Source organism: Schistocerca americana, chromosome 7, assembly GCF_021461395.2.
Source record: "Schistocerca americana isolate TAMUIC-IGC-003095 chromosome 7, iqSchAmer2.1, whole genome shotgun sequence".
NCBI lineage: Eukaryota > Metazoa > Arthropoda > Insecta > Orthoptera > Acrididae > Schistocerca > Schistocerca americana.
The window spans coordinates 615,785,463-615,812,410 of record NC_060125.1 but is presented as its reverse complement, the minus strand read 5'-3'; the positions used below and the strand labels follow the sequence as shown (position 1 = coordinate 615,812,410).

Sequence of the window (26,948 nt, the reverse complement as noted above, 5' to 3'; positions counted from 1 at the left end):
CGGAAAATTACCTCGGGCTGTTCAAGTAATACAAATAGGAACGCCAAATCTTCTGCATGGGGAGATAATGGAATGGATGTCCCACAGGGTTCGATCGTTGACCCACTACTGTTATTGCTTTATGTTAATGACCTGTCAATTTATTTCAACAAGGAGACAGATTCGTCCTGTTTGCAGATAATACAAAGATTGCTGTGAAGGTAAGCAAAGACTCACCAAAAGATAAATAAGTAAACGATGTTTTCTGAAAGTATCTGAATGGTTTCAAACAAACAGGTCACGTTGCCTTTTAACCGGGCTTTACCTCTCAACGATGTGAGGAGTCTCAGAAACGATACGTGGTTTGGACTCCGCGTTGAACGGTAGGTTTCTTTTCCACATTTGGATAACTAGCCTAGATCAGGGGCACACAAGTCACCGAAGAGGAGCCTGATTGAAAGACTAGAACCACGCCGCTTAGCCACACGGAATTATTATTATTATTGTTATTGTTATTATTAATATTGTTACTATATTATTGTTGTAACGGCGACCGAAACGGTCGCGGGGTAGTAGTGACGGAAACGCGGTGGGACCCACGGAGCGGCCGGCGAACAACAACACAACGGGAGAGGACGGACACGACCAACGGAGGACCACACGACACAAAACAAGAACAGACAACACAGTCACGAACCAAACAAGACTACCACGTCCACTCGTAAAGAAAACAGGAAGTAAATACGCTGTCTAATGCGAGGCGATATGTCCTGAGACGTACGCAAGGTTAGACTGGGAGGCTGAGCTTTTTTTTTTTTTCTTTATTGTTATTTTCAAACCCGTACAAACAGGCAGGCTTTCAGCAGCATGTTACGCCGCTCTTCAGCCATAGAATAGAGAAATAAACAACAGAAAGAATACAAATAAGTGACATAACGGTGGGTGGTAAAACAGTAGACACATAAAGACAAACACGGAGCCGTTCACACTCGACGATAATCCACACTGCAAACTGTTGACACGACGCACAAACACTGAAGATGGCGATGGCACAGGTGAACGATGGAGTGTGACGGTGAACACTGAACACTAAACACGACGGCACACACGAGACACTGATGGCGACGATCTCCGGCGCGCGAATGTCCACGTAGCGTGTTCGAGTCCGGGGACCTGCCAAGAGGGTAAAGGCTGAGCGACAAGCAGGCGCTTAAGTACTCGATCGGGGACGCCGCTATTGGCCGCTGCAACCACGTGTTCCACTGTGTCGCCCTCACACTAAATACGGGCCAGGAGGCGCGCGCCACCACAGCTTACGGCGCGATGGTGCTGAGACCTCTAGGTGGTCTTCGATGTCCATGACGTCTGGCGGGGATTCAAATTCCGCGGCGCGCGGTACCAGAATTATCACTACAGGGCTATTACAAATGATTGAAGCGATTTCATAAATTCACTGTAGCTCCATTCATTGACATATGGTCACGACACACTACAGATACGTAGAAAAACTCATAAAGTCTTGTTCGGCTGAAGCCGCACTTCAGGTTTCTGCCGCCAGAGTGCTCGAGAGCGCAGTGAGACAAAATGGCGACAGGAGCCGAGAAAGCGTATGCTGTGCTTGAAATGCACTCATATCAGTCAGTCATAACAGTGCAACGACACTTCAGGACGAAGTTCAACAAAAATCGACCAACTGCTAACTCCATTCGGCGATGGTATGCGCAGTTTAAAGCTTCTGGATGCCTCTGTAAAGGGAAATCAACGGTCGGCCTGTAGTGAGCGAAGAAACGGTTCAACGCGTGCGGGCAAGTTTCACGCGTAGCCCGCGGAAGTCGACGAATAAAGCAAGCAGGGAGCTAAACGTACCACAGCCGATGGTTTGGAAAATCTTACGGAAAAGGCTAAAGCAGAGGCCTTACCGTTTACAATTGCTACAAGCCCTGACACCCGATGACAAAGTCAAACGCTTTGAATTTGCGGTTGCAACAGCTCATGGAAGAGGATGCGTTCAGTGCCAAACTTGTTTTCAGTGATGAAGCAACATTTTTTCTTAATGGTGAAGTGAACAGATACAATATGCGAATCTGGGCGGTAGAGAATCCTCACGCATTCGTGCAGCAAATTCGCAATTCACCAAAAGTTAACGTGTTTTGTGCAATCACACGATTTAAAGTTTACGGCCCCTTTTTCTTCTGCGAAAAAAACGTTACAGGGCACGTCTATCTGCACATGCTGGAAAATTGGCTCATGCCACAACTGGAGACCGACAGCACCGACTTCATCTTTCAACAGGATGGTGCTCCACCGCACTTCCATCATGATGTTCGGCATTTCTTAAACAGGAGATTGGAAAACCGATGGATCGGTCGTGGTGGAGATCATGATCAGCAATTCATGTCATGGCCTCCACGCTCTCCCGACTTAACCCCATGCGATTTCTTTCTGTGGGGTTATGTGAAAGATTCAGTGTTTAAACCTTCTCTACCAAGAAACGTGCCAGAACTGCGAGCTCGGATCAGCGAAGCTTTCGAACTCATTGATGGGGACATGCTGCGCCGAGTGTGGGAGGAACTTGATCATCGGCTTGATGTCTGCCGAATCGCTAAAGGGACACATATCGAACATTTGTGAATGCCTACAAAAACTTTTTGAGTTTTTGTATGTGTGTGCAAAGCATTGTGAAAATATCTCAAATAATAAAGTTATTGTAGAGCTGTGAAATCGCTTCAATCATTTGTAATAACCCTGTATATATTAACATTGTTACTTATTTATTATTGGCTAATAAAATTTATTATCAACAATTCATGTAAGTCTGAGAGTAATGGAGATATTGGCAAGTACAAAACTAAAAGAAAATGTGATATGCATTGTCTTTAATGAGTCTAACTACGGCAAAGAAAGCAGGAAAGTATGCAGCTGTAACACTCTTTCAGAGTCTACCCAAGGAAATAAAATGTCTGACTGGAGGAACAAGTGTTTCTAAATTTAAAGAGATTTCTCTGTAACAGTTCCTTGTATGGCATAGCGGAATGTTTTGGAAGAGATAATTAGTCATTTTTAAAGAAAAAATCTGCCTGGTCACAGCACATGTACTATTTTTTAGTCATATTTCAGTGGTCTATGTAGCTTCTGCTGACACGTCGCACATCATACCATTTATCTTGAATTTGATTTATGTAACATGTAACTAACCATCCGTTCCTGTTACATGATTCAAGCCCTATGTGCCCTCTGACAGCTTCTGTACAGACAGAGAGTATCGCTTGTTGTTACTGTTCACTGGAAATTCTGACGGTCACTCACCTGCTTAATTGGAATGGGTTTCCTTCCTCTCCACACAGTGGACATATTCCGTGCAGTGTGTGAGAGCGGTATCTCGAATGGATATGTTGAATTTGGGTGACGGTGTTGTTATTGTGTGATGTGAAGCTCGTGTAGTACAACCACGGAAGGAGGAAGAGAGTCAAACCTGCAGCCGGCGACCGGCGTATTTTTCTGGGTGGTTCGCCTGCCTGAATGCCCCTATGCAACGAACGGTTCACCATAAAAAGTGTCACAGGATCTCAGTTCATCACACTATGTGGAGAAGCTACGTTTTTGATAGAAATGTCTGTTGGAACACGTGCGGCAATACTGACGTTACGACTTACCTTAGAAGAAAGATTAAGGAAAGGCAAACCTACGTTTCTAGCATTTGTAGACTTAGAGAAAGCTTTTGACAATGTTGACTGGAATACTCTCTTTCAAATTCTAAAGGTGGCAGGGGTAAAATACAGGGAGCGAAAGGCTATTTACAATTTGTACAGAAACCAGATGGCAGTTATAAGAATCGAGGGGCATGAAATGCAAGCAGTGGTTGGGAAGGGAGTGATACAGGGTTGTAGCCTCTCCCCAATGTTATTCAATCTGTGTATTGAACAAGCAGTAAAGGAAACCAAAGAAAAATTCGGAGTAGGTATTAAAATCCATGGAGAAGAAGTAAAAACTTTGAGGTTCGCCGATGACATTGTAATTCTGTCAGTGACAGCAAAGGACTTGGAAGAGCAGTTGAAAGGAATGGACAGTGTCTTGAAAGGATGATATAAGATGAACATCAACGAAAGCAAAACGAGGATAATGGAATGTAGTCGAATTAAGTCGGGTGATGCTGAGGGAATAATATTAGGAAATGAGACACTTAAAGTAGTAAAGAAGTTTTGCTATTTGGGGAGCAAAATAACTGATAATGGTCGAAGTAGAGAGGATATAAACTGTAGACTGGCAATGGCAAGGAAAGCGTTTCTGAAGAAGAGAAATTTGTTAACATCGAGTATAGATTTAAGTGTCAGGAAGTCGTTTCTGAAAGTATATGTATGGAGTGTAGCTACGTATGGAAGTGAAACGTGGACGATAAATAGTTTGGACAGGAATAGAAAAGAAGCTTTCGAAATGTGATGCTACAGAAGAATGCTGAAGATTATATGGGTAGATCACATAACTAATGAGGAGGTATTGAATAGAATTGGGGAGAAGAGGAGTTTGTGGCACAACTTGACTAGAAGAAAGGATCGGTTGGTAGGACATGTTGTGAGGCATGAAGGGATCACAAATTTAGCATTGGAGGGCAGTGTGGAGGGTAAAAATCGTAGAGGGAGACCAAGAGATGAATACACTAAACAGATTCAGAAGGATGTAGGTTGCAGTAGGTACTGGGAGATGAATAAACTTGCACAGGATAGGGTACAGCTGCATGAAACCAGTCTCAGGATTGAAGACCACAACAATGAACAATAACATGTCTGTTGATCAGGGACCTTATAGTACCAACTGTTTTCCTCTTATTGATCCCTCACTGGTGACGGAAATTTCTTTCGCAGTCACGATTTCAGCGGGCTACATCCGAGGCGAGCGACAGCCGTCGTGCCGACTTACCATACCACTAATACGCCGGAACTGCGAGTGAGGGTCGTCGATAGCTCCGCACTCGATGCCGAAGGCGCTCATGCCGATGACGTCGGTGGTGAAGGACGCGAGCAGGTCCTTGAGGTCGAAGTCGCGGCTGGTGCGGCCCTGCAGGGCCTCCTGCACGAAGAGCTGGAGGCGGTCGCAGCAGAGCCGCACCAGGAAGAAGTCGCGCCGGCAGGAGGTGACGGAGAAGGCAGCCGACATCCGGGGCCGCATCTCCCTCCAGAGGGCGGCGCCCATGCCGAACAGGTGCTGTCCCAGCGGGTCCACCTCCACGCTCTCAGGACTGAACCTGCGGGATGTAAGCCATTGCTCTTTTTTTTTTTTTTTTGTACTCTTACAGTTAAAGTGGCAACATCATGAAATCGGCATGCATCAAAAGTCATCAGAGTAAAGAAGTACAAGAAGTCAAGGAAAAAAATTTGGAAATTCGAATATGTAATTGAAGTACAAAGTGAAGGGATGAAACGACATTGAACTCCGTCAGAGAAGACAATGGACACGAAAAATTAGATGGACGGGCGATCGAAGTGGACAGTGTGTTGAAAAAGTAAAGCAGAGGAAGTGAGATGCTGAAAACAGCTAACGGGTTTTACCATTTGTTATCAAATTAACTGAAAATGGCTGAAGTAGGGAGGATACGCAATGCAGTCCGGTAGTACCAACAAAAGCGTATACATGGTCTGGACCGTCTCCAAGAATTTTTACGTCACATGAACTCCATACATGAAAACATTAAGTCTACCATGGAGATAGAGAAAGATCGTTGTCTGCCATTTTTAGACGTCTTGGTGTGACGTAAGAGTGACGGCACACTTTGTCACTCGGTGTACAGAAAGCCCACTCACACAGACCTGTATCTACAAGCTACTAGTTGCCACCATCCAGCACAAACAATGAGCGTTCTCAAAACCTTGATCCACCGTGCCCATACTATCTCTGACGCCGACAGTCTTCAAGCGGAACTGGAACACCTGCAAAAAGTATTTTTGAAGAATGGCTTTTCACCTACGCAAGTGAACAGAGTGATGAAGACCTACAAACGACGGAAAAAGGAAGAGGAAGAGGCCCTCAGGTCGACTGTTTATCTACCATTTATTGGGAATATTTCTTCACAGATAGGCAGAATATTGACAAAGTATCAAGTGAGAGTCATCTTTCACCCTCCTTCCAAAATTTAATCACTGATGGGATCCGTTAAAGACGACCTGGGCCTGCGTAAACCAGGTGTTTACAAAATTCCGTGTGAATGCGGCAAATCATATATAGGGCAAACAACACTAACTGTGCAGGAACGCATTGTGTAACACCAACGGCATACTCGCCTTCTCCAACCCACCAAGTCCGCAATTGCCGAACATAGTATTTCCACAGACCGTTCCATGAATTGCAACGACACAAAAATTTTGGCCCATACATCAAACTTCTAGAGCCCGATTATCAATGAACCTGTGGAAGTAAGATTGTCTGACAACGAGACTCTCGTCAATCGAGATAGCGGTTATCAGCTGAACTCTGCTTGGAGTCCTGTTATAGAGAAACTTCGTAGTCGACGCAGTTATCTGCATAAAGATGGAAATCGACCTGACACCCATACGCCAGGCTTTCACCGTGGAGGGCGCGAGGCGCAGCGCACGGAGCCGTTATGAACGCGCACGCTGAGCAGCGCATGCGCAATGTCACCTCAGAAGGCTTTAAATAGCGGAGCTCAGCGCGTACGCGCATCTAGAGGGTTGGATCCCCTCCTTCGAAAGCGTCAGATTGCAAAGCCTGGGCTACTCTCAGGGTGGAATCTCCGTCTTCGAAGATTGTGTGTGTGTGTCTGTCTGTCTGTCTGCCCGCTGCTGTCGCTGTTCGTTCGTTCGTCCGTCCGTCCGTCCGTCCGTCCGTCCGCCTGCTGGCTGTCCATCGCCGTCGTCGTAACCGCCGCCGCCGCCGCCGCCGCCTGCTGTTCGTCCGTCTGTTCGCCGCCGACGCCGACGCCGACGCCGCCTGCTGTTCGCCGCTGCCCCACGCCGACGCCGCCTGCTGCACGTCCGTCTGTCCGTCGCCGTTCGTCTGCAATGAGTACTCCCACCTCCACCGTCATCTACACCTCCCCCTCCCCCTCTCCCACAGTCACTTCCTGGAGTGCCGCCTCTGGCCTCCCTCCTTCCACCTCCCCTTCCCTTCCTCCACTTACCCACCCCCCTATCTCCTCCCCTGCTGTATACCCACACCTCTACACCCTTCCTCCTGCCTCCACACCCTCAACAGCTCCCACTACTACCCCCGCCCTCACGTACGCCTCTGTTGCCGCCGCTGCTGCCGCCCCTCAGGTGGTTGGCTTCCCCTCTCTCACCGACCCCGTCGCTTCGTCTTCTGCATCTCCCGCACGCATCACGTTGCGCCGAGCCACCATCGCCACCACTGAACCAGCTGCTTCTCCCGGTGCCTCCACTACGCCACAGGGATCTGCCACCCGCCACCTCCCTCTCCTCCCCGTCCCTCTCCCCTCCTCCCAGCCTCCAGTCTCCAAAAAACCCCAAAAGCGCGTCCTTACCGACTCTGCTCCCGCCACTTCCCATAAAAAATCAACGCCACCTCCCCCTCCCCCTGCCGTCACCATGGACACCACCCCTCCTCCTGCCACCCCTACCTTGGCCCCCACCCTCCACACCTTTGTCCTGTCCACTCCCGATCCTAAGTTCCTCGACGCTCGTACCCTCACCAAGGAAATACGAAAGTACTTACCTGGTGCTCCCATCTCCCAACTCATTCCCCGCAGGGACTCAGTCCTTATCAAGTCCCCGTCCCCATCATTTCACACAGACCTCCTGCGAAAACTCCCACGAGTTATGTTTGGCCCCCACGCCTCTCTGACACCCTTCCTTTCCGCTTCCACTCCTCGTCAGCCCCAGCCTCCCCGTCGCCCCCCCACCTACACCGCTGTGATCACCAAGCTCAGCCCGGTGATCACAGAGGATGAAGTGTTGGTAGAAGTGAACTCCCACCCGGACTTGGAAATCCGCTCTGCTCGCCGTATCCACAATGCCTCTGGTCCCACCTACCTCATGCGGGTATTCTCAGAGTCCGCCCCGTCCATAGACCATCTCCTCACCCAGGGTGCCCTGATATACCACCGTCGCCACCCTGTTGAATCCTCCAAATCCCCTCCCCAATCCTACCGTTGCCAACGGTGCCTGATGTACAATGACCACCTGACTCCCGACTGCAAAAACCCCCCCACCTGTCCCCATTGCAAGGCCTCCCACTTTCTCAAGAACTGCCCCAACCTCGCTGCCCCTCCTTCCTGTAATACCTGCAATGGCCCCCATCCCACATACTCCCACAAGTGTAAAGCTAAACCCCCTCCAGCCACCCCTGAACTTACAGTCCCAGTTCGTCCCGTCGATCCTCCTGTCCATCCTAACAATTCCCTCCGTCCACCCCCCACGGCCGAGGACATCATCCGGTTCATTACCGTTGTACTCCAAAACATTCACCCTTTCCAGCACCCGGAACACCTTCCAACAAATATCCCTTGCTGCTCGCTCTGTTTTCCACCTGAACACCTTCGCCACTTACTCCCACAACCAAGCCCACTTCACCTTCACCCGCCTCAACACCCTAGTTTAAGTCTCTTCCCTTCCCTCTCTTCCCCCCTCCTTCCCGTCATGGCGCGGCACGAGTCTCGCATCCTCTTCCAGAACATTCGCTCCTTCCGCTCCAACAAATACCTCCTCATGCACACCCTCTCCCACCACCAGGTCGACACCTTCCTCTTGAACGAAACCTTTCTCCAGCCCCACCATTCTATCCGCTCCTCCCCCTATATCCTCCACCGCACTGATGCTCCTGGTCCTCGTGCGCAGGGTGGAGTCGCGATTGGCCACCTTAAGCATATCCCCGTCCGACCACAACCTCTCCTCAATGACCCCACTGAACACCTTATCCTTAGCGTCTTCTTCCCCTCCCTCACCATTACCTGTGCCACCATCTATGTCCGCTCCACTGCTCCTCTTCCTTCTGACTTCATCTCATACATTGACCACACCTTCTCCACCTATGTGTTTGCCGCCGACCTCAACGTCCATAGCCACACTCATGCTGCCCTTCGGCGGTGGCATCAGTTCCTCTCCACAATCCAGGGTGACCTTGTTCCCATTCCCCAGCACACCCGACCCGAAAGTAACACCACCCCCGATGTTGTCATTGCCTCCGCCAACCTCCTTGGGCGTATCACAGTCGCCGTCCTTGACCCCACAGGTAGCGATCACCTCCCTGTCCTTCTCACCATAACGTCTGCAAACCGCCCCCCTCCAGCTCCGCAACCTGCACCCCCTCCCAAGGTCGTCCATGACTATCGCCGTGCCAACTGGGATGCCTACCGGGACTCCATCTCCACCCAGGTCGAAAGCCACCCTCTTACCTATCGCCATCCTGACGACATCATCCGCGCCTCGTCCTTCCTTCAGACGGTAATTACTGACGCCGTGGAGGCCCATGTTCCTACTAAAACCATCCAACCACACCGTCCCACTCTCCCTCCGCGGGCTGTCCTCCTCCTCCGTGAATCCCGCCGCCTCTATCGCTCCTTCCTCCGCACTCGTGACAGGGATACACTCCAACGCCACCGGCAAATACAGCGACACGTACGGAACCTTATTACAGCAACGAAATGCCGGGACTGGCGCCAGACCTGCACACGACTCAATGCCACCCTCCCTATCAACTCCTCCAAGTACTGGTCTGCCTTCCATCGTCTTACTGGTTCCCTTTCCGCTCCCCACTACCCCCTTCTCCATGACGATCGCCCCCTTCCAGACAACCTCAGTAAGGCGAACCACTTCGCTTCCCACCTTTCCGAGGTCTTCTCCATCCCCGATGATCCCCACTTTGATTATTCTCTTTTCCCCACCGTCATGGAACGTGCTGATACCTCAGTCGCTCCACTTGCTCCTAGTCTCCAGTACTTGGGGCAGTTGCCCCCCTCCGACATCAACACTCCCATCACAGCACAAGACATTAAGCTTCTCCTCCAGTCCAAACGCAACACGGCCCCTGGTCACGACTGTGTCACCTACCGTCACCTTCGAGAAAGCCCCTATTCCCTCCTAACTGTCCTCGCCCATCTCTATAATGTCATCCTCTCTACTGGCTTCTACCCTGACCTGTGGAAGACCTCCCGCGTCCTCCTCTTCCTCAAACCCAACAAACCCCCTTCTGCCGCCTCTTCCTATCGTCCCATCTGCCTCACCTCCGTCTTCAGTAAGGTCCTTGAATCCATCCTCTCCCACCGTATCCATCGACACCTTGCTCAACACCACCTCCTCCCCCTTACCCAGTGTGGCTTCCGACCCTCCTTCTCTGCTGACGACCAACTCCTCAACCTTGTTCACCTTCTGTCCCTCCAGCTCAACTCCCGTCGCTCCGCCATTTTTGTTTCCCTTGACCTCCAAAATGCCTATGACCGTGTATGGCATCCCGGTCTCCTCTTTAAACTCCAAACCTACGCCCTGCCTTTCAATTTTGTCCGTCTGGTCGCTTCCTTCCTCTCGCACCGTCCTTCCTATGTCACCCTCCACAACACCAACTCCCGTATCTTTTATCCCACGGCTGGCGTCCCCCAGGGTTCTGTCCTCTCCCCTCTCCTTTATCTCTTGTATACAGCTGATATGCCCAAGCCACCCCCACCAGTTCACCTTCTCCAATATGCTGATGACACCGCCTTCCTGGCTCTCTATCCTACCCTTCAACGGTCTCAACGTACCCTCCAAACCCACCTTAACCAGTTCACCACTTGGTGTAACCAGTGGCTCCTCCGTCTGAACCCCTCCAAAACCCAGGCAATCATCATAGGCCGTACCACTCGCTCCTTTCGCCTCCAAGATTTCTACCTAACCCTTTATGGTCGTCCTATCCAACTCACCCCCACCCTGAAATACCTTGGCCTCACCCTTGCCCGACACCTCACCTGGACCCCTCATCTCCTGACCATCCAGCAGAAAGCCCATTCCCGCCTCCGCCTGCTGAAACTCCTGTCCGGCCGGACATGGGGATTGCATCCTTCTACCATCCTCCACACCTACAAATCCCTCATCCGTCTTATCCTCTGTTATGCCAGCGTCGCCTGGATCTCCGCCCCCACCCGCTTTTACAAGGCTCTCCAAATCCTTGAACGCCATGCGCTCCGCCTTGCCTTCCGTATCCGCCTTCCTTCCCCCACACGGCTCCTGTATGAACTGATCCCCTTCCCCCACCTCCTCTTGTTCCTCCAACATCTCCGCATCCTTTACATTGTTCGCAGGGTTGATCCCCCCCACCCTCTGGTTTCCTCCTTCCTCTCCACCCCTCGCCCATTGCCGCGCCTCTATCGCTGTATCCCTCCCTCTCTCCACCTCCACACCCTCCATCTCCTTCATCAGGGCAATTTCCAACGCCTCCCCCTCCCGGATGACGAACTTCGCCGTGACATATACCCTTCCTTCCAACTATAACCCGGCCTTGTTCCCCCCCCCTCCCCAGGGCCCCCTTCTCCTCTTTCCTCCTTCTCCCAGAGCGGATTTTCCTCCATCCCCCCCCCCCTGAGACCCTGCACCCCATACTTGCCTCTCTCCTTCCCACATCCCTCCCTACCTGGCCCTCTTCCGAGCGCCCCCCATTCCCCTCCCCCATCTCTTCCCCTCCCTCCCTTCTTCAGGTCTCCCTCATCTCCTTGAACCTGGCAGATCCTCTGTATTGATCATCATCAGTGTGCCACGTCAGTGTTGTTTCGTGCTGTTTCTCGTGTGCGTCCAGAGGTGTGATTTTAATTGTGTACTGCCTTGAGGTTCGCCGTCAGTGTTACGTTGTGTGCTATGCCATCCGTCAACACCTTTATGCTCCAGTCATACTGTGCCTTGTGTTCTTTTAATCGTCGCAGAGTGTGGCTTTTTGTGTGTGCTACTTTTAAACAGTTTTTTTTTTATCTCCATTTTACAGTCACCCCGTTTTTTTTGTATATTGCCTTCCATGATGTTCTCCCTTTTTTATATCTATGTTCGCCTTCTTCTCTCCTTTGCTGTTTTTAAATGTCTTCTCTTGTTTTGTTCTATGTCTTTCGGCTGAAGAGCAGCGCATATGCTGCTGCCAGCCCGCCCCGATGGGGAATTGAAATACAATAAAGAAAAAAAAAAAAAAAAGCGTACTCGCCAGTACTACTACAGTGGCACTCACCGGAAGATGGCCAGAGGACTCTGCGCCGAAATATCGTGGCAGGAAGTTACTGATATCCGGCAGTTCTCCCGTGTTTTTATGGAACAATCGGTACGCCGGGAAAGCTTTAAACATCACAGTTTTTACGTAGTTTTACGGTTCCTTAGTTATGCATAAGTAGTAACAGTTAATGTTCAAGCATATTGGCTAAGATTATGTAAGACCAAGGAGAAACTAAATCGCGGAGACACAACACGTCATACGTGACGAGAATGTTGTTTCATACTTGCTACATAAGTGACGAAACAATGCAAACTCTTTCATTAGCATTCGCATTCTCATTCGCAATAGCCTCGCATTCTTTTGGTGATTTGAATCTGAATGCTGTTCAATGCAGAATAAATGTAATTGTATGTTGAAAATATAGTTTTAAGAAAAAGTGTCATTCAAAAACGTCTGCATTATTTATGGAACTCCGGACATAACATAATTTCAAAAATATTGTGAGAAAAGTGGCATGTGTTAAAGACAAGGTTTTCGCGGTAAATTTTTGAGTTGGCTTCACCGACATTTAACCATACCGCATATCTGAAAAAGCGAACTGCAATTTTCGAGATTTCATTAAAAAAATTCGATGATTATCCTGATAGGCGGCAGGGTGAAATATTTTCAATGATCTTATTCAAACTCCACAATCAGAAATCACAGAGAACTTTGATTTGGAGTGGACCTGTTTCATGAAAGACATTAGTTAACATAAATTCGGAAAAAATACAATATCTTAGTTGATTAGCATTTCATACGAAAGAAAATTTTCTTGAAAACAATTTATGAACCAAAGATATAAAACGGTAAAATTCCAGCTTTATATATGGAATCATACTCTGCCACGACGTACGACATTTAATCGTAAGAAGTAAAGTTAAAAATTTATACTTTAATTTTTTTCGTATTTTTACAGAAGTTTTTTAGACGTATTTATCTGGAGTATCGATGAAATATGGGCCACATTGTTCACAGAGAATGCTCGTCCACACGGATCACAGATAGGCAAGGTTACTATGATGGTAAAAGACTGTTGGAGCATCCATGGTAAGATCACAGAGTTGGAATCAGTTACTGAAGGTAATGAAGCCCAGATACCATTAGGAACGGAAATTTGGTTGAAATCAGAAGTGAATAGCAACGACAGTATAAATTTAGACTCGCATATTTATCGTAATTATAGTTTAGACGCCAAAGGTCGCGGCGTAATAATTGCAGTAAGAAATGTGATAATACATCTACATCTACATCCATGCTCCGCAAGCCACCTGACAGTATGTGGCGGAGGGTACCTTGAGTACCTCCGTCGGTTCTCCCTTCTACTCCAGTCTCGTATTGTTCATGGAAAGAAGGATTGTCGGTATGCCTCTGTGTGGGCTCTAATCTCTCTGATTTTATCCTCATGGTCTCTTCCCGAGATATACGTAGGAGGGAGCAATATACTTCTTGACTCCTCGGTGAAGGTATGTTCTTGAAACTTCAACAAAAGCCCGTACCGAGCTACTGAGCGTCTCTCCTGCAGTCTTCCACTGGTGTTTATCTATCATCTCCGTAACCCTTTCGCGATTACTAAATGATCCTGTAACGAAGCGCGCTGCTCTCCGTTGGATCTTCTCTATCTCTTCTATCAACCCTATCTGGTACGGAACCCACACTGCTGAGCAGTATTCAAGCAGTGGGCGAACAAGCGTACTGTAACCTACTTCCTTTCTTTTCGGATTGCATTTCCTTAGGATTCTTCTAATGAATCTCAGTCTGACATCTGCGTTACCGACGATCAACATTATATGATCATTCCATTTTAAATCACTCCTAATGCGTACTTCCACATAATTTATGGAATTAACTGCTTCCAGTTGCTGACCTGATATATTGTAGCTAAATGATAAGGGATCTTTCTTTCAATGTATTCGCAGCACATTACACCTGTCTACATTGAGATTCAATTGCCATTCCCTGCACCATGCGTCAATTCGCTGCAGATCCTCCTGCATTTCAGTAAAATTTTCCATTGTTACAATCTCTCTATATACCACAGCATCATCCGCAAAAAGCGTCAGTGAACTTCCGATGTCATCCACAAGATCATTTATGTATAATATGAATAGCAACTGTCCTACGACACTTCCCTGCGGCACACCTGAAATCACTCTTACTTCGGAAGACTTTTCTCCATTGAGAATGACATGCTGCGTTCTGTTATATAGGAACTCTTCAATCCAATCACACAATTGGTCTGATAGTCCATATGCTCTTACTTTGTTCATTAAACGACTGTGGGGAACTGTATCGAACGCCTTGCGGATGTCAAGAAACACGGCATCTACCTGTGAACCCGTGTCTATGGCCCTCTGAATATCGTGGACGAATAGCGTGAGCTGGGTTTCACACGATCGTCTTTTTCGAAACCCATGCTGATTCCTACAGAGTAGATTTCTAGTCTCCAGAAAAGTCATTATTCTCGAACATAATACGTGTTCCATAATTCTACAACTGATCGACGTTACAGATATAGGTCTATAGTTCTGCACATCTGTTCGACGTCCCTTCTTGAAAACGGGGATGACCTGTGCCCTTTTCCAATCCTTTGGAACGCTACGCTCTTTTAGAGACCTATGTACACCACTGCAAGAATGGGGCCAAGTTCCTTCGCGTACTCTGTGTAAAATCGAGCTGGTATCCCATCAGGTCCAGCGGCCTTTCCTCTTTTGAGCGATTTTAATTGTTTCTCTATCCCTGTGTCGTCTATTTCGATATCTATCATTTTTTCATCTGTGCGACAATCTAGAGAAGGAACTACAGTACAGTCTCCCTCTGTGAAACAGCTTTGGAAAAAAACATTTAGTATTTCGGCCTTCAGTCTGTCATCCTCTGTTTCAGACGTGATGGTCAATATTCAGGGCTATGCCAGCAATGACAATTCGAAACAAAAAGCTCAAGTAAACACGGGCTCTAAAACACATATCTTAAGAGCTATGAGCAAATCTCCGATACTGTGAAACAGATCTCTTCTACTTCAAGCTCTTTTCTCTTTGATTTCCATGTTTTGGGACATTATAGTGCAGACCAAGAAAGGAAAAAAATTCCGGTAAATATGTGCTCTAAAATACATACCAAAAAAGTTATGAGCACTTGTTTATTAGAAGAGTTGTGTATCAAAGTAGCGAAGATGAACAAGTACTCATGGCTATTAAGGTATGCATTTTAAAGCACATGTTTGCTGGACATTTTTTTCTTGTTTTGGTCCATACTATCACTTACCAAAATATGGAAGGCGAAAAGCTTGCAGTAGGAGAGATCTGTTTCACAATATGGAAGATCAAGCAATGCTCATAGCTGTTAATGTATGCGTTCTGGAGCCCATGTTTACTCGACGGTTTTGTTTCGAGTGATCATTCCTGTCACATCCCTGAATATTGGCCATCATGTCTGAAACACACTGTATACTGAAGGTATCGAGGATTCCGAATATGAATTTAATCTGGGTGAAGTTAAGTTCGAAGGTCTGTCAAAATGGTTATTGAAAGCTTTCATAGACCGCCTGCGTCAGCAGATGTAATGGTAAAGCTGTTCAGAGGGAACTAGCAGAATTTAGTGAATAAATTTCCTGAACATGCTATGTAGCAATGGCCGACTTAAGCTTGCGAGATAGACAGTGGAAGTGTCATGCTCTCAATACTGGTGCCACAGACAGGTATTCGTGTGATATTTTTCTGAATGTCTTGTCAGAAATCTATTTCGAGCAGACAGAGAACAAACGCCTTAGAAGTCCTTGCTACAAACAGATCAGAAGTTTCCGAATCAGTTAACTCAGAGCACATGATATCAGTGATTATAAAGCTGTGACAGTTACAACGACTACAGATTTTACAATAAATGTTACGAAAGGTTTGAAAATATTTTTGCTTAGCGAGAATGACAGGACAGAAATTGCTGATTATCTATGTGATCAATGTCAAATGTGCAGAGATGAGCACGAAGATGCAGAGAAGGAATGGAAAATATTCAAAAGCATCTTTCAATATGCCTTAGGCAAATATGTACCGAGAAAGGCCTTAAGGGACGGAAAGACCCACCGTGGTTTAATACCTTTGTTAGGAAACTCCTGCCGGCCGCGGTAGCCGAGCGGTTCTAGGCGCGAAGTCCGGAGCCGTGTGACTGCTACGGTCGCAGGTTCGAATCCAGCCTCGGGCATGGATGTGTGTGATGTCCTTAGGTTAGTTAGGTTTAAGTAGTTCTAAGTTCTAGAGGACTGATGACCTCAGGTGTTAAGTCCCATAGTGCTCAGAGGCATTTGAATCATTTTTAGGAAACTCCTACGCAAACAAAGACAGCTTCAGCGCAGGTTCTAGAGAGGTCAAAACATAGCTGAGAAACCAAAGCTGAACGAAGCAAAAATAAGAGTAAGGAGAACAATGCGAGGAGCATTTAAAGACTCTGAAAGTAAAATTTGGCCAACCGACGTGTCTCAAAACGCAAAGAGGTTTTGATCTCACGAAAAATCACTAATCTGTTCGAACTCTTGTGTTCAATTATTCAGCGATCATACTGGTATCAAAACGCAAGATCGAAATACAGATTTCGGTCTTTCACAGCTGCTCCACAGCGGTGTCTCCTTTCAATCGTAGGACAAATATGGAAATGGCAGTTATTGAGGTAAGTAATTGCAGAATAAAAAAGCAACTATGATCGCTTAGCAGTGGACAGCCATCAAGATCTGATGTTATATCTGTAAGGTTCTACAGATATTATGCGAACGAACATGCTTCCTTACTAACAGTGGTTTATCATAGGTCGCTGGAGCAACGAAAGATTGCTAGCGACTGGGAGAAAGAACAGGTCATTCACATTTTGGATAAGTTTTGTTGGGCAGATGCAAGTAATTATACGCCTATATCTCTGACGTAAATCTGTTGTAAGAATATGGAACATGTTTTATGTTCACGTATTATGACATTTTTGGAGAACGAAAATTACGAACATAAAAATCAATATGGATTTCTCAATCAGAGATCCTCAGATATACAGCTCGCTCTGTTCCTCCATGTGATTCTCTGTGCTGTAGATATCAGTGCTCAGGTTGCTCGTTTACTGAAAGAAATACGAGCTCGCCGAGTGTCTGGCTATATTTGCAACTGTATTCAAGAGTCTCTTGCAGGGAAAATCCGTCCCATCGCTATTAATGGAACAAAATCGACTGATATAAAGGTAATTTCCAGTGCCCCAAGAAAATCTGCTAGGATGGTTACTATTTGCAGTATATATAAATGATCTAGTTGAAAGCGTCGGATGCTCCACAAGGCTATTTTCAGACGATGTAGTTGCGTCCAAGAATGTAGCAACCCCACAAGACTCTAACAGTTTGCAAAAGGAACAGCAGGTGGTTAATGAACGATGCAGGGTCTCTTACTTGTCCGTGAAAGTCAATAAATGTTACATACTGCGCATACATAGGAGAAGAAAGCCACTACTTTACAATTACGCCATTGACGGCAAAACTCTGGAAACAGTACCTACTGTAAAATATCTAGAAGTAACTTTAAGTGGAATGACCACATAAAACAAACAGTGAAGAATGTGATGCTACACTGAAATTCATAGGAAGAATATTATGGAAATGCGACTCGTCCACGGATCAAGTGGCTTACAAAACAATTTTCCGACATATTCTCGGGTTTTGCTCGTGACGGCAGAGACGCTTTCCTGGTAGGACTGATAGAAGAGTTAGAAGATGTAAGAAACAGCAGTGCTTTTCGTCGCAGGGTCGTTAGGTCAGCACGAGAGCGTTACGTATATGCTCTAAAATTTCAAGTGGCAGACGCTACAAGAGAGGCGTTGAACCGCGTAGTGGTTAAATATCGTAATTCGGAGAATATATGTTCCAGGAAGAGTCGGCCAACATATTTACCTTCTCTCATATACATCTCGTGCAGTGGCGACGAAGAGAAAATTCTATACTTTAGAGCTAATGGATAGGCGTACCCATAATCCGTTCGCGAATGGAACACGTAAAGGGGGATCAGTTGGTTGTACCAGAAGTACCCTCCACCACACAGCGTTACGTGATTTGCAGAGTATTGGTGTAGATATAGATGTACCCTTGAACAGAAGTGGAATATAGACGTCAAACAGAACAGACGTAAAACTTCCTGACAGATTAAAACTGTATGCCGGACCGAGACTCGAGCTCGGGACCTTTGCCTTTCGCAGGCAAGTGCTCCACCATCTGAGCTACCTAACCACGTCTCGCGACCCGTCCTCACAGCTTCAATTCTACCACTACCTCGTCTCCCAAATTCCAAACGTCTCAAAAGCTCTTCTGCAAACCTTTCAGGACTAGCACTCCTGGAAGAAAGGATATGCGGAGACACGGCATAGCCACAGACAGGGGGATGTTTCCAGAACGAGACTTTCACTCTGCAGCGGAGTGTGCGCTGATATGAGTGCTAGTTCTGCAAGGTTCCTAGAAGAGCTTCTGTGAAGTTCGGAACGTAGGAGACGAGGTAATGGCAGCATTGAACCTGTGAGGGCCGGTCGTGAGTCGTGCTTGGGTAGCTCAGATGGTAGAACACTTGCCCGCGAAAGACAAAGGTCTCGAGCTTAATCTCGGTCCGACACACAGTTTTGAACTGCCTGGAAGTTTCATATAAGCGCACACTCCGTTGCAGAGTGAAAATCTCATTCTGGAGATTCCAGACATGGAGGAAATGGCGGCTTTTGAAACGTTGTCCTAGAAATTAGGTGAGTTGGTCGGATAGTTAATGAAGCAGTTCTGAATCGAACTGGAGAAGAAGGAAATTTATTGAACAGCTTGAATGAAGAAGTGATCGGTTTATATAAAACGTCCTGCGGCATCAAAAAGTCGTCAGTTTGATAACGGTGGGAAGCCAGTTTCAAATGGACACAGGTTCCTTCATTTACGCAGAGATAACCAAGTATTCATTACAGTAACCACGTTCCATTGCACATGATGTTGATGATGAAGAGGTGCCATACTCCGTCGGTTGCTTTAACTACGCACATATAAAGACGATCCCACAGAACAGACCCGTAACAAGTAGTTTTTGCACTGACGACCACAACAGCTTTGCTGCATTTTAATTTACTACCAGCAGTGAAAGTACATCGTAGATTAGAACTATGTACCAGGCGGGTATATTCTACCGTGTAGAATAACTTAAGCGGGCTGTTCCCTTGTCAACTGAAGTGCCCAGTTTCTCCACACAACCCGACGACATAGCTTCAACCCTGGCAGTAACTGCCTACCAGATTGCAAAGTTACAAGTAGTCTCCTGGACGTATCAATGAATTACCACTCTCGGAAGAACAGACATTATGATGGAGATGGTTTAGCAACATCGTATGAAATTATTTCCATGATGACTTTTTCCCTCTACAGCGTATAGTGGTTTAAAACGTCTTTCCAAATGCCACAGTATTGGTATATATCTACAGGAGTCAAGTGTGGAATTGGACATATTCACGCACTGTCCTGATCTAGAACTATCCAAGGATTTACAACTCGGTGAGTGAAGAAATCCAAGACTCTTAAAGTTTTCGCAGTGTCAGTCCATTTAAGTATTCTCCAGTCTACTGGAAAATCAGTCTGAAGTGTGCCACGATGTTCTGGCACACTCTTCGCAAGAATCTCCCAGATCTAAGGAAAAAAGGAATACAGGACCTGTTCCCACGCCCTGTCAAAATAGGAAATCACTTGGCCTGGGTGAAAGATAACTACTTTCTCATACGTATGGGATCTCTCGCTTTCCTTGCGATTGCAACACGTCTTACAGAGGACAGTCTTCACGGTGTAGCGTCATACGTAGTACTAAATGTCGGCCAAGAATATAAATTGCCACTAGTTGAGCACAATTTTGCCTTCGACATAATGTGTACGTGTATTATATGTGCAGCGCGTGGTTTCTGGGACATTATTTGTGACGGCGGAGCTAGGGCTCCTCCATCAGGATTTAGGATTGTGTAGATATGCCCCATCGCGGCAGCATTGCCACCAGGTGGATTCCTCCAACAACGCATACTGCGTTCCTTCCGCCAGTCGGTGGCGATACCATTGTTGTGGGTCTTTGGGAGGTCAGAAAGCAATGTTGCCAAACATAGCGGAATTGCGATTCGCTTAGGGAAGACGTTTTACCTTCGCGGCGTAACGGCTGAATTCCAGAATTGTAAAAAATGTAGCGTAATTTAACTTCCTAGACTGAATGCAAACCGAGCGAGGTGGCGCAGTGGTTAGGACACTGGGCTCGCATCGGGAGGACGACGGTTCAATCCCGCGTCTGGCCATCCTGATTTAGGTTTTCCGTGATTTCCCTAAATCGCTCGAGGCAAATGCCGGGATGGTTCCTTTCAAAGGGCACGGCCGACTTCCTTCCCCGTCCTTCCTTAATCCAATGAGACCGATGACCTCGCTGTTTGGTCTCTTCTCCCAAACAATCCAAAATCCAATCCTGAATGTAGAACCCCAATATATTTCTATTCCAACATACTAGAAGTACGAGGTGTGGCTAGAAAAAACCGGACCAGTACTGGTGAAACAATAAAACGAATGCAATAAGGCTGAAAGTCGCGTGGCCTGTCACGTGACTCTCGCTCCGCCTACTGCTCGAGTTTCATCTGCCTCCTGCACTCAGTCTGCCCGTGGCGTCTGTTTTAAGTAGTTGACGTTTTGTCTGTGCGTCCGAAAATGTTGAGTGTACAGAAAGAACAGCGTGTTAACATCAAATTTTGTTTCAAACTAGGAAAATCTGCAAGTGAATCGTTTGTAATGTTACAACAAGTGTACGGCGATGATTGTTTATCGCGAACACAAGTGTTTGAGTGGTTTAAACGATTTAAAGATGGCCGCGAAGACACCAGTGATGACACTCGCACTGGCAGACCATTGTCAGCAAAAACTGATGCAAACATTGAAAAAATCGGTAAACTTGTTCGACAACATCGCCGTTTAACAATCAGAGCAGTGTCTGAGTTAACAGGAGTTGACAAGGAAAGTGTTAGGCAGATTTTTCATGAAAGTTTCAACATGAACAAAGTGTGTTCAGAAATGGTTCCAAAGTGTCTCACAATTGAACAGAAGGAACGCCGAAGAATGATTTGTTCTGACATCCTGGAAAACATTGAAAGTGATCCCACCTTCTTACAAAATGTTATTACTTGCGATGAATCGTGGTTTTTTACTTACGATCCCGAAACTAAACGCCAATCGATGCATTGGAAAACTCCTGGTTCTCCACGACAAAAAAAAAGCACGAATGTCAAAATCGAAATTCAAGGCAATGATGATTGTTTTTTTTTTTGACATCAAAGGGATTGTGCACATGGATTGGGTACCAGAGGGACAAACAGTGAATGAGCATTACTACATTAGCGTCCTGGCTACCCTACGTGAGCGAGTACGGAGAAAACGGAACGATTTGTGGAGAAAAAAGTCATGGATCCTTCACCAAGACAATGCCCCAGCTCACAGTGCGTTGTCAGTGAAGACGTTTTTGGCAAAACACAACATTCCCATCTTAGATCATCCACCCTACTCACCTGATTTGGCCCCCTGTGACTTTTTTCTTTTCCCTAAAGTCAAGTCAGCTTTGAAAGGAACTAGATTTGAGACTGTTGAAGCAGTAAAAGAAAAAGCGACGGAAGTAATGTATGGGCTTACGGAAAATGATCTGCAGCATTGCTATGAACAGTGGAAAATTCGTATGAATTGTAAATAATTGTAAATAAATGTTTTTTCCAGCATCAGTCCGGTTTTTTTCTAGCCGCACCTCGTATTTAATTCATTATTACGTTAATCTGATTTACAGATTAATACAGGCATAAAACATACTGTCAGATATGAATGATCAGAGACGATAGTGCCTAAGATACTGCATAGGCCTACACTGAAGGATGCCGCCGACAGTTACCGATTGATGGTGATAACAGGAACTATAAATTGAAGGGTCAATTGACACACGAGACAGTATCAACATACAGGTTGAACCATAATACAACCGACAAACTGCAGGGATGGATTCCTGACGGGAAATGGAAGAAAGACGGTCCTACGAACATGTGTCCGGAAATGGACGGCGTGCGTACAACGACAACAAATCTGCCCAGAACCCAGTCCAGAGCTGCATCTCATCCACATCACAGCAAATGTTCAAAATAGTTTCCATGGAATGCAATGCACGTCTTGTCATACAGGGTACGCCGAGCGGTTCTAGGCACGTCAGTCTGGAGCCGCGCGACCGCTACGGTCGCAGGTTCGAATCCTGTCTCGGGCATGGATGTTCGTGATGTCTTTAGGTTAGTTAGGTTTAAGTAGTTCTAAGTTCTAGGGGACTGATGACCTCAGATGTTAAGTCCCATAGTGCTAAGAGGCATACAGGGTACACATAATCGCACTTCGGCTTACACCACGTTGGCGCGCCATTTGCCTGGAGCCCGTACTAGGGTTCGTGTCAACATCCTGTAGAACATGGTCCCCCAAATCAGGTGCACGCACAGTCCGCCGCCTGCCCAAACGTTCGTTCCTAAGAAAGTAACCAATGATCACATAGACGCCCGAAGAGGCTTTGAAATGTTGTGTGATGTGGTTTGTCTCTGTGAGGATTCTTTGTTTTGGTACAGCTGTGCTGACTCTCGACCGTTTCCATCTGCTTGGCCGCACACAAACACCATCCTGGCCTGTTCCTGACATGAGCACTGGACCTTCCTACTGCTTAAAGTAGACCGCGTCAATCACACAACCTGCTACACTCAAGGAACTCACGGCACATGGTCGGAGGAATTTTCATTCGTCAGCGCAGTCTGCCATGGGAACGAAGCATTTTCGGACACATGTTCATAGAACCGTTTTTCCTCCATTTCCAGAGAGGAATCGGTCTCTGCTGTTTGTCGATTTCGTTAATGCTCAGTCTATATATTATTAAATTAATTCGTTACAACAAGTCGTGTGAATTGTAGGAGTGTGAATAGGATATAGAAGCCTAAAAGGCATGAGGCTACTAAATAACTAGTGCTAAAGCTGGCTCTTCAGAACCAAAGTAGAAAACAGAATATAGGGGTGAACTTGGGCGAGATGAGAAAAAATCGTGACATTTATTCTCCGCAAAATGGTTAAATGAAGACAGTTAGTGATGACAACGCGAAAGCGAAATCCAAAGAGTGTAAAGTGCTAGTGGCCACCAGAAGTAAGTTAGTGAACCGCATTTGAACCCGGAGACATAAGACGAATGTGAAATCCGCAGATGTTACAAGAAGTATTTTCTTTTTAATTCGTACTCTTTAGCCTATGGAAATGGACGTTATTATTATTATACCACTATTATTAAAGCCGTTTCTTATGAATCTGAACTTTAAAAGTATACCAACGGAATACAATAGTGAAGTCGTGTACTGCAACGATGGAACGTCGTTGTAAGCAGCTTATGGAAGCAGAATTCAGGGGTAAGGATACTGTACGGGATATAATTTATTCTGAACTTCTAGATCCATTAACTGAATGTGAGTCGAATGTGATGTTTCTGTAACCGGAAATTTTTGCATAGGATGTATGAACAGGGAGTAGAATATTGATAAGAATTTTGGCCGATTCTACAGACCTTGCTTCCTCCGCACGGACGAGAAATCAGTCAATATGACTGTGATGTGTTCCTCTGTAATGAAGTAATAAATGAATGGAATAAACTGTAGAAGAGCCGTAAGACAATAGCGAGGGTGATGAAGACAATTCAGGCAAGTTTGTATGAAATTTTACCAGAAGTGTGAGAGTAATGCCTACAAGAGGTTTTCAGTAAACCGCTGTTTATGTAATAACATGTCATTTGCGAATCCAAAAACTGTCCTCATTCCCGATACAACGTATATAATACAACAGAACATTTCGAGAAGTATGAAAGGATAGTCAATGAACATTATGAGCCTTATGGGCTTTAATCAAACTAAAGGTTTAGATTTATTGTAGAGAAAACGAGGCGTTAGGCTCTAAGAATAGCATCAAATTCTCAAGTACACTAGGTCAAATAAAAAAAAATGTTGATGACCAGTGTGCTATTTCGAATATTCAGAAACCAGCACAAATAATACTAGTCTTGCCTCAGTACATACGCTTTCTCCAAGATGACTTTAAAACTAAACAAACGTAATAGACTCAGAAAAGAAGCTAGTTACAACTACAACTATAGAAGGAAAACAACTACCGTTATTGTATTTAGTACGCAGCTACAGAGGAACATATCCTTAAATATAGAAAATGTATGTATGAGCTGTCTAACAAAGACGGACAGGTGCTGGAATCGTCTGACGCTGAATTATAATGATCATATTAGTAAGCAAATGAGTACTTGTGGAGCTTATTCGTTCTTAAGACACAAATAATAACATTAATAAAATAATAGTACATAATTTCACTAGAGATTGCATTTAATTAAATATAATATGTCATGACTGATGACAACAACAGATAATAAACTGAAGCGCCAATGAAACTGGCATAGGCATGGGTATTCAAACGTATGCAAACAGGCGGAACACGGCGCTGCAGTCGGCAACGCCTATATAAGACAACGAGCGTCTGGCGCAGTTGTTAGATCGGTTACTGCTGCTACAGTGGCAGGTTATCAAATTTAAGTGAGCCTGAACTGGTGTTATAATCGGTGCACGAGCGATGAGACACATCTCCGAGGTAGCGATGAAGTGGGGATTTACCGGTACGACCATTTCACGAGTGTACCGTGAATATCCCCCCCCCCTCCCCCCCCCCCCCCACCCACATGAACCACGGACCTTGCCGTTGGTGGGGAGGCTTGCGTGCCTCAGCGATACAGATAGCCGTACCGTAGGTGCAACCACAACGGAGGGGTATCTGTTGAGAGGCCAGACAAAAGCGTGGTTCCTAAAGAAGGGCAGCAGCCTTTTCAGTAGTTGCACGGGGAACAGTCTGGATGATTGACTGATCTGGCCTTGTAACAATAACCAAATCGGCCTTGCTGTGCTGGTACTGCGAACGGCTGAAAGCAAGGGAAAACTACGGCCGTAATTTTTCCCGAGGGCATGCAGCACTACTGTATGATTAAATGATGATGGCGTCCTCTTGGGTAAAATATTCCGGAGGTAAAATAGTCCCCCATTCGGATCTCCGGGCGGGGACTACTCAGGAGGATGTCGTTATCAGGAGAAAGAAAACTGGCGTTCTACGGATCGGAGCGTGGAATGTCAGATCCCTTAATCGGGCAGGTAGGTTAGAAAATTTAAAAAGGGAAATGGATAGGTTAAAGTTAGATATAGTGGGAATTAGTGAAGTTCGGTGGCAGGAGGAACAAGACTTCTGGTCAGGTGACTACAGGGTTATAAGCACAAAGTCAAATAGGGGTAATGCAGGAGTAGGTTTAATAATGAATAGGAAAGTAGGAATGCGGGTAAGCTACTACAAACAGCATAGTGAACGCATTATTCTGGCCAAGACAGATACGAAGCCCACACTTACTACAGTAGTACAAGTTTATATGCCAACTAGCTCTGCAGATGACGAAGAAATTGAAGAAATGTATGATGAAATAAAAGAAATTATTCAGATAGTGAAGGGAGACGAAAATTTAATAGTCATGGGTGACTGGAATTCGAGTGTAGGAAAAGGGAGAGAAGGAAACGTAGTAGGTGAATATGGATTGGGGCTAAGAAAAGAAAGAGGAAGCCGCCTGGTAGAATTTTGCACGGAGCACAACTTAATCGTAGCTAACACTTGGTTTAAGAATCATGATAGAAGGTTGTATACATGGAAGAACCCTGGAGATACTAAAAGGTATCACATAGATTATATAATGGTAAGACAGAGATTTAGGAACCAGGTTTTAAATTGTAAGACATTTCCAGGGGCAGATGTGGACTCTGACCACAATCTATTGGTTATGACCTGTAGATTAAAACTGAAGAAACTGCAAAAAGGTGGGAATTTAAGGAGATGGGACCTGGATAAACTGACTAAACCAGAGGTTGTAGAGAGTTTCAGGGAGAGCATAAGGGAACAATTGACAGGAATTGGGAAAAGAAATACAGTGGAAGAAGAATGGGTAGCTTTGAGCGATAAAGTAGTGAAGGCAGCAGAGGATCAAGTAGTTAAAAAGACGAGGGCTAGAAGAAATCCTTGGGTAACAGAAGAAATATTGAATTTAATTGATGAAAGGAGAAAATATAAAAATGCAGTAAATGAAGCAGGCAAAAAGGAATACAAACGTCTCAAAAATGAGATCGACTGGAAGTGCAAAATGGCTACGCAGGGATGGCTAGAGGACAAATGTAAGGATGTAGAGGCTTATCTCACTAGGGGTAAGATAGATACTGCCTACAGAAAAATTAAAGAGACCTTTGGAGATAAGAGAACCACTTGTACGAACATCAAGAGCTGAGATGGAAACCCAGTTCTAAGCAATGAAGGGAAAGCAGGTGGAAGGAGTATATAGAGGGTCTATACAAGGGCGATGTACTTGAGGACAATATTATGGAAATGGAAGAGGATGTAGATGAAGATGAAATGGGAGATACGATACTGCGTGAAGAGTTTGACAGAGCACTGAAAGACCTGAGCCGAAACAAGGCCCCCGGAGTAGACAACATTCCATTAGAACTACTGACGGCCTTGGGAGAGCCAGTCCTGACAAAACTCTACCATCTGGTGAGCAAAATGTATGAAACAGGCGAAATACCCTCAGACTTCAAGAAGAATATAATAATTCCAATCCCAAAGAAAGCAGGTGTTGACCGATGTGAAAATTACAGAACAATCAGTTTAATAAGCCACA

The 26,948-nt window shown here is 45.9% G+C and overlaps 1 protein-coding gene across 1 annotated transcript in view; it reads right to left on the bottom strand.

The window, feature by feature from the left end:
* LOC124621913 (probable cytochrome P450 6a13) overlaps positions 1 to 26,948 on the bottom strand; it is a 99,378-nt gene that overhangs the window by 65,632 nt on the left and 6,798 nt on the right. The window contains exon 2 of the mRNA XM_047147418.1: positions 4,894 to 5,218. Coding sequence (XP_047003374.1) covers positions 4,894 to 5,218 — 325 coding nt within the window. The remainder of the gene's footprint in view (positions 1 to 4,893; positions 5,219 to 26,948) is intronic.